Source organism: Galeopterus variegatus, unplaced genomic scaffold (assembly GCF_000696425.1).
Source record: "Galeopterus variegatus unplaced genomic scaffold, G_variegatus-3.0.2 Scaffold1839, whole genome shotgun sequence".
NCBI classification, from domain to species: domain Eukaryota; kingdom Metazoa; phylum Chordata; class Mammalia; order Dermoptera; family Cynocephalidae; genus Galeopterus; species Galeopterus variegatus.
In genome coordinates, this window is record NW_007727950.1 from 296,079 (window position 1) to 312,377 (window position 16,299).

At 35.2% G+C, this 16,299-nt stretch overlaps 1 protein-coding gene across 1 annotated transcript in view; it reads left to right on the forward strand.

The window, feature by feature from the left end:
* LOC103595763 (B-cell scaffold protein with ankyrin repeats-like) overlaps nucleotides 1-16,299 on the forward strand; it is a 37,900-nt gene that overhangs the window by 2,212 nt on the left and 19,389 nt on the right. The window contains 1 exon segment of the mRNA XM_008579229.1: nucleotides 10,406-10,474. Coding sequence (XP_008577451.1) covers nucleotides 10,406-10,474 — 69 coding nt within the window.

A 16,299-nucleotide genomic window follows, 5' to 3' on the forward strand; every position in this document is an offset into this window, starting at 1 on the left:
TTTCAGTTCAGTGCCACCCACCGTGCCTCATCGCCCACGTTCAGAACAATTTCAGTTCAATTTCTGTAATGAATAACCTCCCATCATGTATGATTTCCCCGTTTCACAGTGTTGGAGAAGGGATTTAGGGCTATGATTGCTTTAGACTTTCAACCAATCCTCATGTTTAAATAAGTGAATTGGGATGGTTTTCCTCCTTGTTCATTTATTTATTAATTACATAAAGATTTATTGAGTACCAATGATAGTCTTTCTGTGTATTAATTTTGCAAATTCTGTACACAGCAATGGTGTAATTTGTCCCATACATATATGCACTCATAGGATTTTAAGGAATCTTAGAAATCTTGAGTTTCTAAGAAATTGTAAAGGTTATTTAAATCACCTACCAAGCCAGTCCCACTTCAATATTTATAAGGCATCTTTCTAATTCACTTATGAAATCTAATTTATTCTCATGATGTTTGTATTACATAAAGACAGGAACCAGCATTATAATGTTTATTTGTTTTTGCAGTTAAGTAAAACAGGTGTAGTTATTTGCCCCACAACCTAAATCAGTAGTAAAATCCCCTTCCATTTTTTCTTCTTTTTCTCTTCCACTGGGATATATTTGCCTGTCTCTTTCCTTTACGCAATTGATTGTAGATCATTCTGTTCCCATATTAGGAAGAGATTGCCTCATCAGCTAATTCTTTCTTGATGTTATTTGCATTTCACAGGATAAAAGTCTTTCATCACATCTTTCTTCTTTATCTTTTTTTTTCCCTTAGCTCAGGCATATCTGTTAAGTGGAATTGCCACCATTTCCCAGAAAGCCATCCATTTAATTAAAAGAACATTAATTGTCCCCAGTTCTTGCCAGAACACAGAAGTGGTAGCAGAATGTTGAAACATCTAGGGTGTGTTAACACACCGAAAAGAGAAGGATGTGGAATAGGGGATGGAAGAAGAATACAGGATGCAGAATTTCAAAGTACAATTTAAAATCTCAAGAAAGTACTGTACTAGCAAATGGACTAGGAAAAGGAAAACCAGGGAGATACAAGAAAACCGTGCTGGCTTTGTAGAAAGATCTGTATTCAGATTCAACCAGTGTTACCAAAACAAGTAAATTTATATATCTGAGATTCAATTTCCTCATTGTAAATTAGGGATAAAAATAATATCTACTTAAAAGGTTGTTACAATCTTTAAATGAAATAAAAATAGCAAATACCTGCACAATAGTTGGTATGTAGTATACATTCGATACATTATAATTAAAAGCAATTCTACTTTGTCTTTGTTCAGTTCTGGACAGAGGATGACTTTGATAAACTTACGTTAAATTATAGAAAAAGTGTTGGTGTGTTTCTTGGATTCTGCGGGAGTCAGAAGTTAAGGAAGATAATAGAGCTGGAGTGGGTGGGGGAAGGAAGACCCTGTCCTCTGGTGGGATTACTTGGCTTTGTCCGCTCCTTGTAATCATTATTATTAGGTAACTTTCATGATAATTTCAAATTTATGTAATAATCCTGTCAGCATGAATAGCTTCATTTTAGAGAAAAAGAAACTGATGTTCAATGAGTTTCAGTGTCTTGCTCAAGGTGGTAAAACTAGGAGGAGGAAGAAGTGGGATTTGGACCCAGATTAATCTGGTTTTGTGCTTGTGCACATGGCTCCACAGACGTCCTTCACCAGTATATTTATTTCTGAATTATTTATTAATATTTATGTTTTCCTTCTAACACGTAATATCCACGAAAGGAAGAGACCAACCTCAGCTGTTTTTGCCCATTATCGTATCTCTGGTGCCAAGCTCAGTGCTGAATTTATAGTAAAAAATAGTGAATATTGGAAGACTATTAGCTAAATAAATGAATGATAGAAATAACAAGATCCACTCCAATGTGTCCAGAATAGAAGACTTCAGTAACATTCTGGAGGGTGATCAGAAGAATACATCGATTTACTAATTCCTAAACTTTAAACCACCCTATGTTCAAGCACTAGTAATTTGAAGGGAAGAGCCCACATAGAATAGGACAAAGCTCTAAGATATTCACATATAGCTCATCATTTTAACTGCTTTCATAAAACATAACTTATGAAAGAGAAGCTCTATTTCCGCCATCGTCATCATCGCCCACACACAGAAATATTACTTATAAATGCAGAACTGAATCCTTGCTGGCTCATTTTTTTTTTTAAGATTTATGTGTCTGATTTTTTTATTCCATTGCTGTTGTACTAAACCTAATCTTAAATTAACAACCACAACAAGAATAACTCACTTTTCTTAAAAAGATTTTGAAGTTTGCCTATTTTCAGATATCATATTCTCTCTACCTTTTTCTCCCTGTAATATTGAAAAAGATCAGGTTTGTTAAGTTTCAAGAATACAGAGGAATTAACGTGGATTTACAGCCTTCTTTAGTGACAGAATTCTTTATTTAAGACAAATCAAGGAAAGAAAATGAACACTTGGCATGGTGTAGATAGATTGGTAGTAAAACTATATCCATAAATCATGCAAAGAGATGAATGCCTATTGGGGAAATTTTTTCAATATCAGTGGACAATTTTCCATTTGTTCCTAACACAACTAATAGAACAGAGATCCTTCTTCAGAATCTACATGGCTGATTTGGGATAGAATATGATTTCCCTTTCAATTTTCAATTGCTACTGAGTTGCCCTTGGCATTTTGCAATGCCACAAAGTTTTATATGACCTTTTTGAGAGCTACTCAGATACTGGGACTCCAAAATGTCAAGTACAGCTCAGCTTCTGTCAGAAATTTTCCACTTGCAATTCACTTGTCATTGAAATTGATCACATACAATGCAATTGAAATGCAAAAAGAAAAAAGAAAAAGAGACCTTGTAGAAACTCTTAGGAAAATTAATCCATATCACTGCAAATGTGACAAGGTAGAATGGTTTCTGTCCTCATTAATTATGAAATATGGTCAAGTGGATTAAAGTAGGTAAAGTAGGTCTTAGGTCAAGTGCCTGGGGTCCTCTCTCTGGCTAGTGACCTTGTCCAAACCATTTAGCTTCAGGACATGGATATATATCATAAGTGTTCTTAGAACAGTGACATATTTATCTTTCTTTCTGTAAGCCTAGTGTTCCTGTCTTTCTCCTGTGACCCTCTGCCTCGTTCCTTTTTCTGATAGGGTGCTGCTGCAGCTCTGCAAAGGAGCGATCATTCTGCCTTGTGCTCATGCTGTCCATTGAAGGGGAGCACGTCTGCTTGTGTGACCCACATGTCTTGATTTACTCTTTCTGTCCTTCTCACAGCAGAACGTCATGATCCCCAGCCTCCTCCACAGCGACACTGAGTAAAACCTGAGAAGGGAGTTGCAGAACATCTGTTAGAGTGTTGGCATAATAATGATGAACTTTTCCAGTCTCATCTTCCAGGATTCATTCCTTTATATTAGTGAAGTGAGAAGGAGGCAGTAATCAACTGTGGTGTGAAGTGACAGTAAAGGGTTTGTTTTATGCAAGGAAATGAATACAAATGTTATCAAGCACTTAGACTTTCATTGAACAGCAGTATGAATTCTTGTCTTTTTCCCCTTAAGATATAGTGCTCCTAAGCTCTCTGTTAAATATATCTTTACTAAGAAGTTTAATTGACCTACAGCAGTAGTTCTTAACTGGTGGTGGTTTGCCTCCCAGAAGACATTTGGCAATGTCTGAATACATTTTGATTGTCACAACTAGGACAGTACTAGTAGCATCTAGTAGGTAGAAGCCAGGAATGCTGCTAAACATCCCGCAGTGTATAAGCTAGCCCCCACAACAAGGAATTATCCAGTCTAAAATGTCAATGGTGCCACTGTTGAGAAACTCTGACCTAGATTATTTTCAAGTCAGAGTAATCATTTGAATACTTTAGAGAACAATCATTTAAACATGAAATCATAATTTTATCAAACAGCTATCCACAGACTCTTTTTTCTCACTTTAGATTTCCTGAATTCACAATATTTTCCATGAAGACTTTTAATGTGTGCATCTTTTTAACTCTAAATAAGTAGCGGTTAGAGGAAAACAAGGTGCTTCCTGGTGCTAGCACAGTGACATGAGCATCCCCTAAGGGACTGGCAGCGGGGTGTAGTGAAATTCATGAAGACTGTGAAGCTGGATGCAACTGAATTTGACTTATGGCTTTGCCAGTTATAGTTTGTGCAAGTTGCATAACCTTGCTTCATTTGTCTTTGATTTGTTTTTTTATTTTCTGTTTTTAAAGAAATGGTAATAACTGCTTCACAGGGTTTTCACATGAGAACTAAAGCTACATATGTATGGTGGCCAGCGCAGAGTAGTATGCAGGAAATGGTAGTCACTGTAATGACTGGTGTTCTGTAGACACAGACGGGAGGGCAGACCTGCCATGGCCCTCTCCCCTTTAGTATGCCTTTTGCTTCTTCCCTTTTACATGGGTTTTGTATGGTAATACATCATCTTGCATGACTTTCCCGAAGTATTTATTAGCTACCTATATCGAACACTATCTAGAACAAATGGGCACAGGCCTGTCCTTTTGGAATTTTCAATCTGCATTTCTATAGTTTGAGACTTATTAGCAGAACTAGTATTTAATATTTGTTCAAAGTGAGCACAACCAGATAGTTTATCTTAAGTTCAGAGGAGAAAACTATTTAGAGTGTTGAGTGTTATCACCCTGTGAAACATAGCAAAATGCAAATCATGATTCCACTGTTACTTCTCAGGATAGCAACATTTCCTGATATGGGGGTTGGGGGGTAAGGCAAAAGAGAAGGCCAGAGAAGTTACTTTTGGTAATCACTGAGCATGAACCAAAAGGTGAACTCATCATAATTTCCACAGTTGTCTAGTGACTTCCTTACTACCCAAACCACTTTTCTTAGAAACGAAAGGAAAATTACTTGGGATGCTACTCGAGTAATATCTACACTTACATGATTTCACTGAATACAAATGGGCAAAAAGAGAAGTCAAGTAATAAACCCAAAAGAAGTCTTATGGGAAGAGATTAACCCCCAGTCCAGTGCTATGCAAGCAAAAGATGTTCAATACATGCTGCCTGCCTGGTAACCAGAGGGAGGAAGACCTACCTACCCACTGATTAGTAGAGGTTTTGCCAATAAACTCATTGCAATGGCCTCAAGCTACAATTACATAGAATTCCACAAAGCAACTGTTCTCTCTCAGAATGTCCCAACTTCCTGGACATTTCTAAAATAGAAATATTCTTATTTGCAACAGGAAGAATAAATATGCAAATAAAAATAGTTTGTGTTCTACTTTAGTAAAAATTCAGTTCCTTATAAGTAGAAAAAATAATTTATAGTGAGATCTCCTGGTTTGGGAGAGGATTTTTATGGGAACACTTCAATCAGACAAAGTTTCTGCCATAAATTGGTAAGAAAATTAACATTTTCTCCTTAAGAAACTAAAGCATTCATTGATATCTCCTTTGAATTCAAATTTCTGTGCCATTTTCTTTTATGCAGCTATGTGCTTTCCAACTTTCCATCTCTGCCAATCTCCAGAGTAAGCTTTGGTAACCATGTCAGTGACCTCATGTGTGCTAGCTGACGATTTACAGATTCTTCCTAAAAATATAATGCCACAACTCCCAACCACATGTGTCTGCCATTCAGTAAACTGCTTTCAGGTGAAAGACTTTCATATTATGTGGCTGATGTGGCTGTTTATTTGCGTCTGCACTACCTTGAATGTATCTGTTCAACTGTGGTGGCCTGATTTTGATAAATTTGTTCAAATTAATAACCTGTAACTATTACTAGCACAATGAAATGGCAGTTTTAAGGTGACTGGAGAGCTCAGTCTTTCTTAGTCAATTTGCAAAGAGGCCACATCTTAATCTGACCTTCAGATTAGTCAGCATTACTACTTATAGGGTTAGAACATTCTGTTCCCTGCATGTACCGGCTAGACAAAGGGATTGTGTACACTGTTTTCTTTTACCTCATTCTGCCTTTCTGTGATTAGCTTTTACATGGTGCAAATTGGAGGAACAAGGTAGGCAGAATACAGTTACAAGGACTGAATTATGACCCTTGCTCTTCCTGACTATTTCTCATTTGTATCCTCTTTCATCAGTAGGCAGTATAATGACACATTTGACCTTTACTTAAATGAATACACCAAAATAGAGGATAGTATGGCAACTGTGACTATGCCTTATTTACCTTTGTGTCCTCAGAACCTAGCACAGCACTTAACTATGTAGTTGCAACCTATTGAAAGGTTGTTGAATGAATAAAAAACATACTGGTTCCACCCTACACAGTATCATTCTCTGAAAGTTCAGAACACAATACAGATCTGTGTATTTTATTTTATATCAAATCTCTAGTTTCAAGAGTGATCTCAGTGACAGGTGTACATCTCTATATAACATTTCATTGTTCAGTTCTAGTGGGCATGAATGTTCTAGTGGGCATGAATCCTCAAGGGGCTTGTGGGTTATAATTCATATCTTCATGAATGCTATTGGCTATTGCACAGACTTTTCATCACCTTAGCCACTTACAAAATAATTCAAAATAAGCTTTATCAGATTTTCTAAGAATGGCTGCTCTGGAAGAGTCCCTTTGCTTGAAATAGGCCACAAATCAGGATGACATGAAGAATGTTTTTGCAGAAGCAGCCTGGTAAGACAAATAGTTCTAGTTAATCGTTATATTTCACCTTCTCCTCCTCTGCTCTTCTGCTAGCTCTGCTTTGCTTAACATTTTGAATATTTAATACTATGCTAATGTTTTTCCATTCAATGTCATTCCTATTCTGGAGAAAATTTTGCAGAAGTCATTCCACCAATATTTAAAATAAACAGGGATGTTATTTGGGAGATTTCTATTTTGGGGGGTTATTTTATACCTCAAAAATTATCTTTCTTTCTCTATGGACTTTTTTTTATGTTTAAAGGTATTGACTACAACTAATAATACATTCATGTTTCTTTCTTCTCAAATTCTAATTTTGGGTAGAAAGAGAAAAATAAGATTTTACTGGGGCAGAGTCATCAAAGTTGACATATGTCATAAGTGCCTTGATAGCATTCTTTGAACATTGATGGGGTAAAATGTGGTGAAAATAATGTCCTCCAAGAATTTATAATGATCCTCCATAGGGACAGGATCATCTCAGTATATTATTTAAAAAATTAATGTTAGTCTGTGATTTAACCTTCTAGCTTTTCTATTAGTCTAAATCCCCACATTACAAATAATTTCTTCTTCAGAAAATATCATTCTACTTAAATTCATACTCACTTAAAAATTTATCCTGGCACCATTAGACCTGGAAGGACTTGGGAATAAGAATTGGCAACATCTTAGAATGTTATAGCTGAGTGAGATGTTAGAGATCATTGCTTCTAAGCCCTAACTTTATTGACAAGAAAATAAAGGTCCAGGAGGAGAAAGCCCTTTTCCATGTAATGCATGTTGTTAATATAAAGACAAAACTATACTCCTTCTGCTGTGCCAAATTGGTTAGCATTCTAGTATACAGATTTTTTCCAATTACAATATGTTTAAAAGAGACTCACCTAGCTCATCACAAATCTTGCTTTACAAAAACATGTACTTTTGTATATAAATCTGAGTGACCCATAACCCAACCCTCATTTCTCACTCTAGCATAGATTTTATATTTACCTCCTGTAAAGTTTGTGTGAAGTGATTGAATATGATAAGTATAAAGTGTATAAGACTTTTTAGAAGAAAGGTTTTACTGGTGGAAGCAATTTTAAATGTTTCAGTTAATATTAACTGTAAAAAAGGAAGATTGATGAATTCTAAAATTTTTTATTTTATATAGAGTTTATATTCTTTTCTAAGGCCGATGAAGTATGTGTCGTTGATATAGTTTGCTTCAGTGATAATTGTGATGGGTTAACTCTTTCTTCAGGAAACAAGTTAAAATAGGTCCTTTCCCAAGGTGACCTTATAAACTTAAAAACACCTCCTAACTTTCATAGAGAAGAGAAGACATGGAGATATGCTAATTGCTAATTAGGCTTTTGTAACAAAATGAGGCTCATCTTTTGGTGGAAGAAGGGGAACAGGGAGGAATGGATGCAACTGGAGATGAATTAGCTGGGAATTCCAAGGCAACTAAACAGGTAGAAAGGACCTTTGTCCTGTTTGGTGTGACCTACTACTGCACATGCTGCTTTTAAAGAGTTCTGTTATCAGGGTTTTCATAATCACCTCATGAATAGCATCCCACTCTCCCATTCCAATCCTCCACCCTCATCCTGGGCAGCTCCAAGTATAAGCCATGGTGAAATCTCAATAATAAATAAATACACTACGTGTAAATGCTTAATCTAGTAACTGAAAAAAGAGCATTTATTTGATATTTGCCATATTTCAAATAGCCTGAGCATTTGTTGTCAACAGGAAGTATTCCAATAAAATATGGGTTATAAAGTGGTTTTTAACAAATTAATGCTAAATAAAATGCTGAAAAAATAATTCCATTTCCAAGTACTCTGTAGCTTCAAACCTCAGCAGAATTCTTTAAACTTATCAATTAATGTAATTTTTATTTGAAGAATTTATTGTCTGAATTTATCTTTGGACTCAGGTCATTTCTCATATTAATGATAGCATATTACAGCTTTTTAGTCTTATACATTCTCATTTATATCTTAACAATATTGGCAAAAAAGTAGAAAAAGTCTGCATGTTATTAAAATTTCAAAAGCATTGCATTTTTTAAAGACTTTTAGAACTGGCCAATGAAAATAAAAACCAAATACCATTTTTAAAAATTCTTCTAGTATCCTAAAATATATTCACACACCTCATATCCCTCAATATATTATATTTTAGGAAAAATAAGCCACTAACCCAGAACTTGCCAGTTAGTTATATTCAGCATGTTTTTCAAATACTAACTTGAAGCAGAAAACTGATTTTCAACCAGAAATGTTATTTTGTGTGTATCATCTTTCTCAAACACATTATACTTTGAAAATGTATTTGCCTCTTCTGTTCGAAAAAGGACAATAGACAGGAGGATCCTTTCTCTTGACAGCATCTGTCAAAGTATGTATGCTTAATAAATAATTGTTGCTTTGATATATTTGGGGGCACATTTTTAAACTCAAAAAATGTCTTTTCATTAAGCACTGGTATGATCTTGATATTAGATTGTTTTAAAGCATATTATAACCAAAGACAGTGATCTAAGATAACTGCGGGATGCTTCCTCCAGTCAGAGTGTCTGAGCACCATCCAGCTGGAGCACTCCCACTCCTACGTGCCTCAGTTCAATTACCCCAGGAAGTCCCGTTGAGCTCTTAAAATGAACAAGAGACACAACCATGTTAAAAATGCTCTAAGTCTCCTTTTAATCCTCTCCCTCTGTTTCCTTCTTTACCTATTAAAGGAAATAGTCATGGAGGGGAAGAGGTAGCAGTGCTGGAAGGAACCAAGCAATAGATTGAAGTTCTAGGCTTGAGGCTCTAAATCACATCTCTACTAGCCAACAGCTTTGGGATCAAAATTTGCAAAATTACTTAGCCCTTTTACAAGCTAGTTACTTCCACCTCCCTCATCTATAAACACATGAGGTTGGACTAAATCTCCAAGGTTTTTTCCAGTTCCCAAACCCTTAATTCAAACTGCCCATAAAAATAAATGTAACCCTGGGATGTTCATTTTCTAAAGTAAAGTTGTAACGGGTCTGGACTTTTTCATTAACAAATGCCAGAAGCTATACAGAACTTTGTGGGTGCTCAATAAATATAAGTACTAAGCAATCAATTTTATCTTTCATCTGCAAAATGTGGTGAGTAATGCTGACTTGTCTCCCAGAACTTTGTGTAAGAAATAATAAATGAGAACAAAGCACTTTTCAGATAATGAAGTAATTTGAATAAGCTACTTTAATAGGTCTGAGGTCTAGATAGATGATGCAAGAATAAAGTGTCTTTTTTATTATCACATCTGTGAAATACAACAGTCTTTTCATCTGTTTAAGAAGAAACAGTCATTACCCTTGCTTATCACCAAAAAGTCAGCATGAGTAATTTCTGTGCAAATGGAATTTTTCATGTGATTTTAACATTTATCACTTTTAACAAAGTGCAGCTTTAATCTCTACCTGATATCAAAATGGAATCATATCTTGATTCAAATAGTTTAATGAGGCATTCCATTAGCACTATCCTACTCTGCCCAAAGAAAATGCTTTGCAAAATGACTGATAAGCTGCACAAATGAGAAAATTGTAAATTTAATAATTCTCCTACTCAAATAATACAATTCAGGAATTGTTACTAAAGAAAAAGACATATTGCATTCTAACTTCCTGTAGACATCTACAGTTTGTTATTTTTAATGTTTATGTTCACTAAATAATATGTTCTATATTATTTACAGTGTTCCAACAAAAGGCAGCCAGAAGGCAATCTGACATCGACAAGTTCCATGGTCCTCCTAAGAAACAAGGTACTGACACTAACTTCAGTCTACCTAATACTCTCTAAGTAAGACTTAAAAACTTATGAATACTGAATAAAGCCTTTTAGGACAGGAATAAATAATTGGGTGCTTTATTAATTTTACTCTTAAGTTAGTGTCTAACTCAAATACAATTTTGCCATAATAAAATCGATGCAAAAAGATTATTTTAATTAACAAAGACATGAAATGGCCTCGTCAAAATATTTGTGATGATGTGGTTGATGTTGTTTTGAGGGCTCCGGGAAGGTCAAGTAAGACAAATTTTGTGTAGAGGGAAGTCTGTAGAACTTAACTTAGGTGGGAGGGGCAGATGATTGATTCCCCAAAGGAGGGAAATAGCATAAGTTGTCTATGCTCTGTGTTAAATGCCAATCAAAGATTGTACCCTTTTCCCACTATTGTCTAACCTTCAGTATTTGATGCCACATTTTTTGAACAATTATTTGTCATGCAGAAGAGATCTGAAAACTATAACCACTAAAATATCTTACACAGGAGGAATATTTTCTGCCTCCAGTTTTCCCTGAAATACTTGTCTCCTATTTAATACAGACACTCACTCGGTAGAGTGTGGTGCTGATAACACCAAGGCCGCAGGTTCGGATCCTATATAGGGATGGCCAGTTTGCTCACAGACTGAGCGTGGTGCTGACAACACCAAGCCAAGGGTAGAGATCCCCTTACCGGTCATCTTTTAAAAAAAAAAAAGCTGAGCGTGGTGCTGACAGACACTATAGCAGGTTATTTATTATGATTTTTTTTTCCTGATAAGAAGACCTTACTTACTGTTTAAAATGAAAATTGTAAAACGTAGCAGAGATACAGATACCATTAGCTGACTATGATAATCAGTGAGCAGATAGAGACCCACCTCTGTAATAACCTCGGTCCAGAATAATATTACCTTGAAATTGGTACCAATAAATTGTTAAGAGAGACATTAAAATAAAACCAGGAAATTATTTCATGGCAGCCCATAATGACTCCCATAATCAGTCTCCTTTTGTGCCATTGTGGAGATCAATAGGTAATGATTGTGCCAATTTCTAACTCCCACTGAACTACTAAACATAGAATCTCAATGGACCTGCTCCTAGGATGCTATGAATTGTCCTCAAAACAAAGGTGTGCCCTTAAATGAATGATTTTCACCTATCACTTCAAGTAGCATTGCCCACAGCAGCAAGGTTATGCTTAGATCATTTTTCCGATCAAGTACATGTTGTTTGAATACAACACATGATGATACTGAACTTCTATTCTCCCATGAATCACTTGGATTCACTGCTTGTAAATTTACATGCAATAACTTTATTTGACAATTTTCCATTTTTAGTGATTTCATAATTTTAAGAGACATATATATCTTTTTTAAGTCTACTATTATGCTCCCACTGTGTCTTTAGCACTCTTGAGAAATAAATGCAAAGCTCTGTGTAATATCATTGTACAGTTAGGATCAGAACAGTTACTAGGGAACTAAACAAGGTAGATAAGATTATTCCTATCTGGACTCTCCCACATACCTCACAGAGCTTTGGAAAGAATAATGGGACAAGATGCTTTGAGTTATTTGGGAGAAAATTCCCTAAAGCATTTTTCTTATAAATTATTCAATTACATTTTTAATTAAATTCTCTTAGAGTTAAGGGGAAAATGTGAAGGGGCCCATAGCAGATGAAGGAAAGTGACAAGTATCAAGTGTAATAAAGACATCTGTGGAAAGCTTGGTCTTATCAATCATCCTTCTTGCTGTCCCACAGAGAGCAATATAAGGAAATGCTGCTAGTATCCAGTAAGCCTAGAAGAGCCCAATTCAAGTATCCATATGTACAGAAAAATAGTACCAATTTGTACCCAGAACAAAAGGGGGGAGAGGAAAATGGTGAAAGGAAACAAGGACCTAATCATACAATATTTTATTGAATTGACATCTGTCCATATCTTGTTACCTTATTTGTTTCATAAAGGTCAATTTCATTAGATTCTTAAAATTCTTTGGGGACTAGGATACTGAAAATTTTGATCATATTTATTTGAAATTTTTTTCTTTCTGGATTTAACATATTGAGGACATTTTTGATAGTCATCTGACAGCAGTTTCCCTAGATTCCTTTAATCCTGCATATCAGTAACCTACCCGAATGGAACAGAACATTGCTGTATTTGCAAGGACTGAGAGAACATCAAACCTTATGGAATGCTTTTTAAAAAAAAAAAAAAAAACTTTCTCCAATGTCTACAAGCTGCAGAGAAATCAACATCTAGCGTGAGGGGGAAAAAAGATAATTATGAATAATTGGGAATATTTTCAAGTAAAAGAATTAATTACCTAAGTACCTAAAAGGGCTTACTCCATCCATCCATATATCTCTAAACTGCCTAGATATTATGATCATCAAGTCAATGGAACATACTAGGCAATGTAAACTGCTTATTACTGAAGTAGTGAATACTCTTCAAATATCCTGAGATTTTATAGCATAATAGGAAAAGTAGTATATACTTCACCAATGATAATCTTTTGGCAAGGGAGAGAAGGGCCTTTTATGAAATGTTTGCCAGAGTCAAGATTTTCTAAAGGGGCTAGACAAATTCTCTAAATAAGGTTAAAGAAACTATTTAATTCTTCCACTATATTCTGGAAGGAAAAGGGATTATGACAGCCAGTGATTTTCCCACTGTAAGTGTAGGCATTTCAGAGGCACTAAGTTCAAGACTGCCAAGGGATTGCCAGGAAGTTACATTATTGCTAAGTCAAAGAATTTTCCTGAGGAACAGGAAAAAAAAAATTAATTGGCACCATTTCCATGGAAACTTAACAGATTTCTTCAACTCAATTTTCACATCCTGAAAAAATACAAGTAAAAGTGCTGAAGGCTTAAAATAAATTTTTTCAAGTTCATTTTGAATTAGAATATGCCAAAGAATCAGATAGAATACGCTGCCACCACACCTCTATCCCCTTCCCAAAATTGAGTCTCACAGAGCAGTCATGGGGGTTGTTTCTCAATGTTGTAAGCCAGAGAACTGAATTTTGTCAGTATGTTTAGGTTGATCAGGGTTTTGAAGGCTGAGTTATGTTAACCAAGATCACAGAGGGCTGATTTATTACCCCAATTCCTTCCCAGTGAATAAAATACTTGCATTCATTTGGCCCCTGCCAAACACTGAAGTTTCTGTAAAATATACTTGGTAATTAGAAGACTGCTAGGTGCACATGATCAAGTCAAAGAGTGCTGGAGGAATGTAAGGGCTCCTTTAAGGATGTGGAAATATCTGGCTAATTTTCCCTGCCTCACAAAATCATCTAGTAGTCTAGGGTCAAGATTGCTTACATTTCCTAGACTATTATATCATTTTCTTGGACTGTGCATAGGGGACTTATCTATCTATACCAAGATAATCTCCATTTTACTTACAGATATGACCAACTGATAAGGTTCAAGCATTCTTAACGAAATGCTTCCCTGTGATCGTGAATCACATACACAAATCTCCTCAGCTACCCAATTACATAATGAACCTCATCAAGAATGTGTGGTTGCTATCATTGTTGGAGGGCAGCCCTTTTCTTTGAGGAGTGAGAGTAGATGGGCAGGCGGAGCACGTCCACTCTAACCAGACGCTGTACCAGCCACTCCCAACTCTAGATGAACGTAAGAATTATTTATAGAGCTTCTAAAACTTGATTGCCTAAACCCTACCTGAGACATGAACTAAAAGTAGAATAGACAGAAATAGTTATCATCAATAATCTCAAAATCAACATATAAAAAACAAAACCCTCCCAAAAGAAACTATATGTTTCAGAAGCCACATTTTGGTCAAGTTTAGCCCCTAAATATGTTATATTTCAAAATAACCTGCACAATATAATTTAAATTTTTTGCCAGCATTTAAAGCTATATTTCATGTTAAAATTCAAATTTCCAACCACTCCCTGTTATATAAATGTATCATTTACTACAAATGACTGTTGCTATTATTTATTATTATGCTTTCCATGTTATTTTCTTATAGTTGAAACACATTTCTCTAAAGTCATATAATTCTACCAAAAGTGGGAAAATAAAAGGTATATCAAAAATCATGTTATCTAGAAAAAAAATGAAAGAGTATATTTGTTTGTGATAATGAAGACTATTCAAAAGTATTTAATAAGCAGACACTAAGTCTTTGCTCAGTCATTTGATCGCCTGGCCCCTGTAGGCTTATGAGTTTGCAAACCCATGATATAGTCCCTGCCCAGCAATTTTTCACTCCAGACTACAAAATCATTATTGGCTGGTCTTTTGGGGAGGTGTGCATGCTCATGGGAAAGATATAGTGAGGGAACATATCTTTTATGTGTTGTCTAAGTGTCCAGTGCTGCAGCAGTTTGATAGATGCTAAATAATAAAATTGTCTACAAGCAGGAGAGCTGGGGAAACATGGAAGGTATTAACCTTATGTGGGGAAAAGAGAATGCTGATCTCTGAGGTATTTTCATCAGGGTGTTTTTGCCAGTATTGGCTATATTAAAGAGAAAAAAAGGAAAATTGTCAAAATGTGGTCATTTGTACTCCATAAAAGAATAATGGCCTCGGTTCCTTTTTCCAGTATAACTTACATTTCCATTTGTCATATTGCTCACAAAGTTTTTTTGTTGTTGTTAAAGTTATACCTGGAACATTTTGTGTAATAGCTGAGTTCTTGCCTAAAATGGCCATGTGTTAGCAACCCACAGTGTGGCCTTTCTCAGAAATGAAGGCAAAGCATAAAAAAGATGAAATTCTTAGTAACAGTGAGAACAAAGACTGAAAAACAACCTTGCTAGAATCTGGGACTAACTCCAATTAATTCTAAGGTTGAAAAAAGGTGATTGAGACAAATAAAAGAAATCAATTGTCCACCCCTATTGCTTATGAAAGAAAGCAGTCCTTTGCTCATAAATGAAGGTAGGAAGATATTTAATCAGCCTTCACCCACTGCCCCCCAGCTACCTCTCTACTACACCAATATTAACGTTTAAATGTGCTCCGCTCCCCTGCTCTGGTCTTTCTGTATACAGCAGACCAGACCTTTCCTCCCAGTAGAAAGTGAAAGGTGGGGGTTAATGTTACATTTTGCTCGTCCTGGGACCCTCAAGTAAAGCTTGACCTAGGTAAACAAAGCTTCGGAGAACAGGAGAGTAGGGGAACTGAATATGCTGATTGAATGGGCTTGCTGTGTTCCAGGAAAAAGTGAAGACAGTTACCCATATTTAAAAGCACCCTAACAAACCTTTTTAATTATAAGAATAAAGAAACAGTTCTAAAGTATTGAGGACTTACTTTAAGTTAGATTTTCTAATAAAACAATTAAAATTCATATTAAAAATTGAAGAATCTTTGTAACAAAAATTTGAGATAAGGGACTACAGTGTTTATGCAGGAAGAGATTGCAACTTAAGTTTAAATTTAGTCAGGTATTTTGTTTGTGTTAGAAGAAAACAAATATAATAGTTTTAAGGATATGCAAGATTCTATGTCATCATGAAAGTATTACCCAAAATATATTCTAACCTAATAAGATTAAACAAAGATAAAAAGCTTAAGAAAGAAGTTATATTATTAAAAAATTGTAGTGAATAATGAATCCAGTTAAACAGAAATGAATTTAAATAATTATTGTAAATTTATTTATAAAACATGTGAATATAAAATATTGGTAATAAAGAAAAAATATGTAATGTAACAAATTATAATTTTATAGCAATAATCTGGATCCAATACCCAAATAATATCAAAATATCTAGGAACTAGAAGAAAAAGAAAAGCAATGCCTTT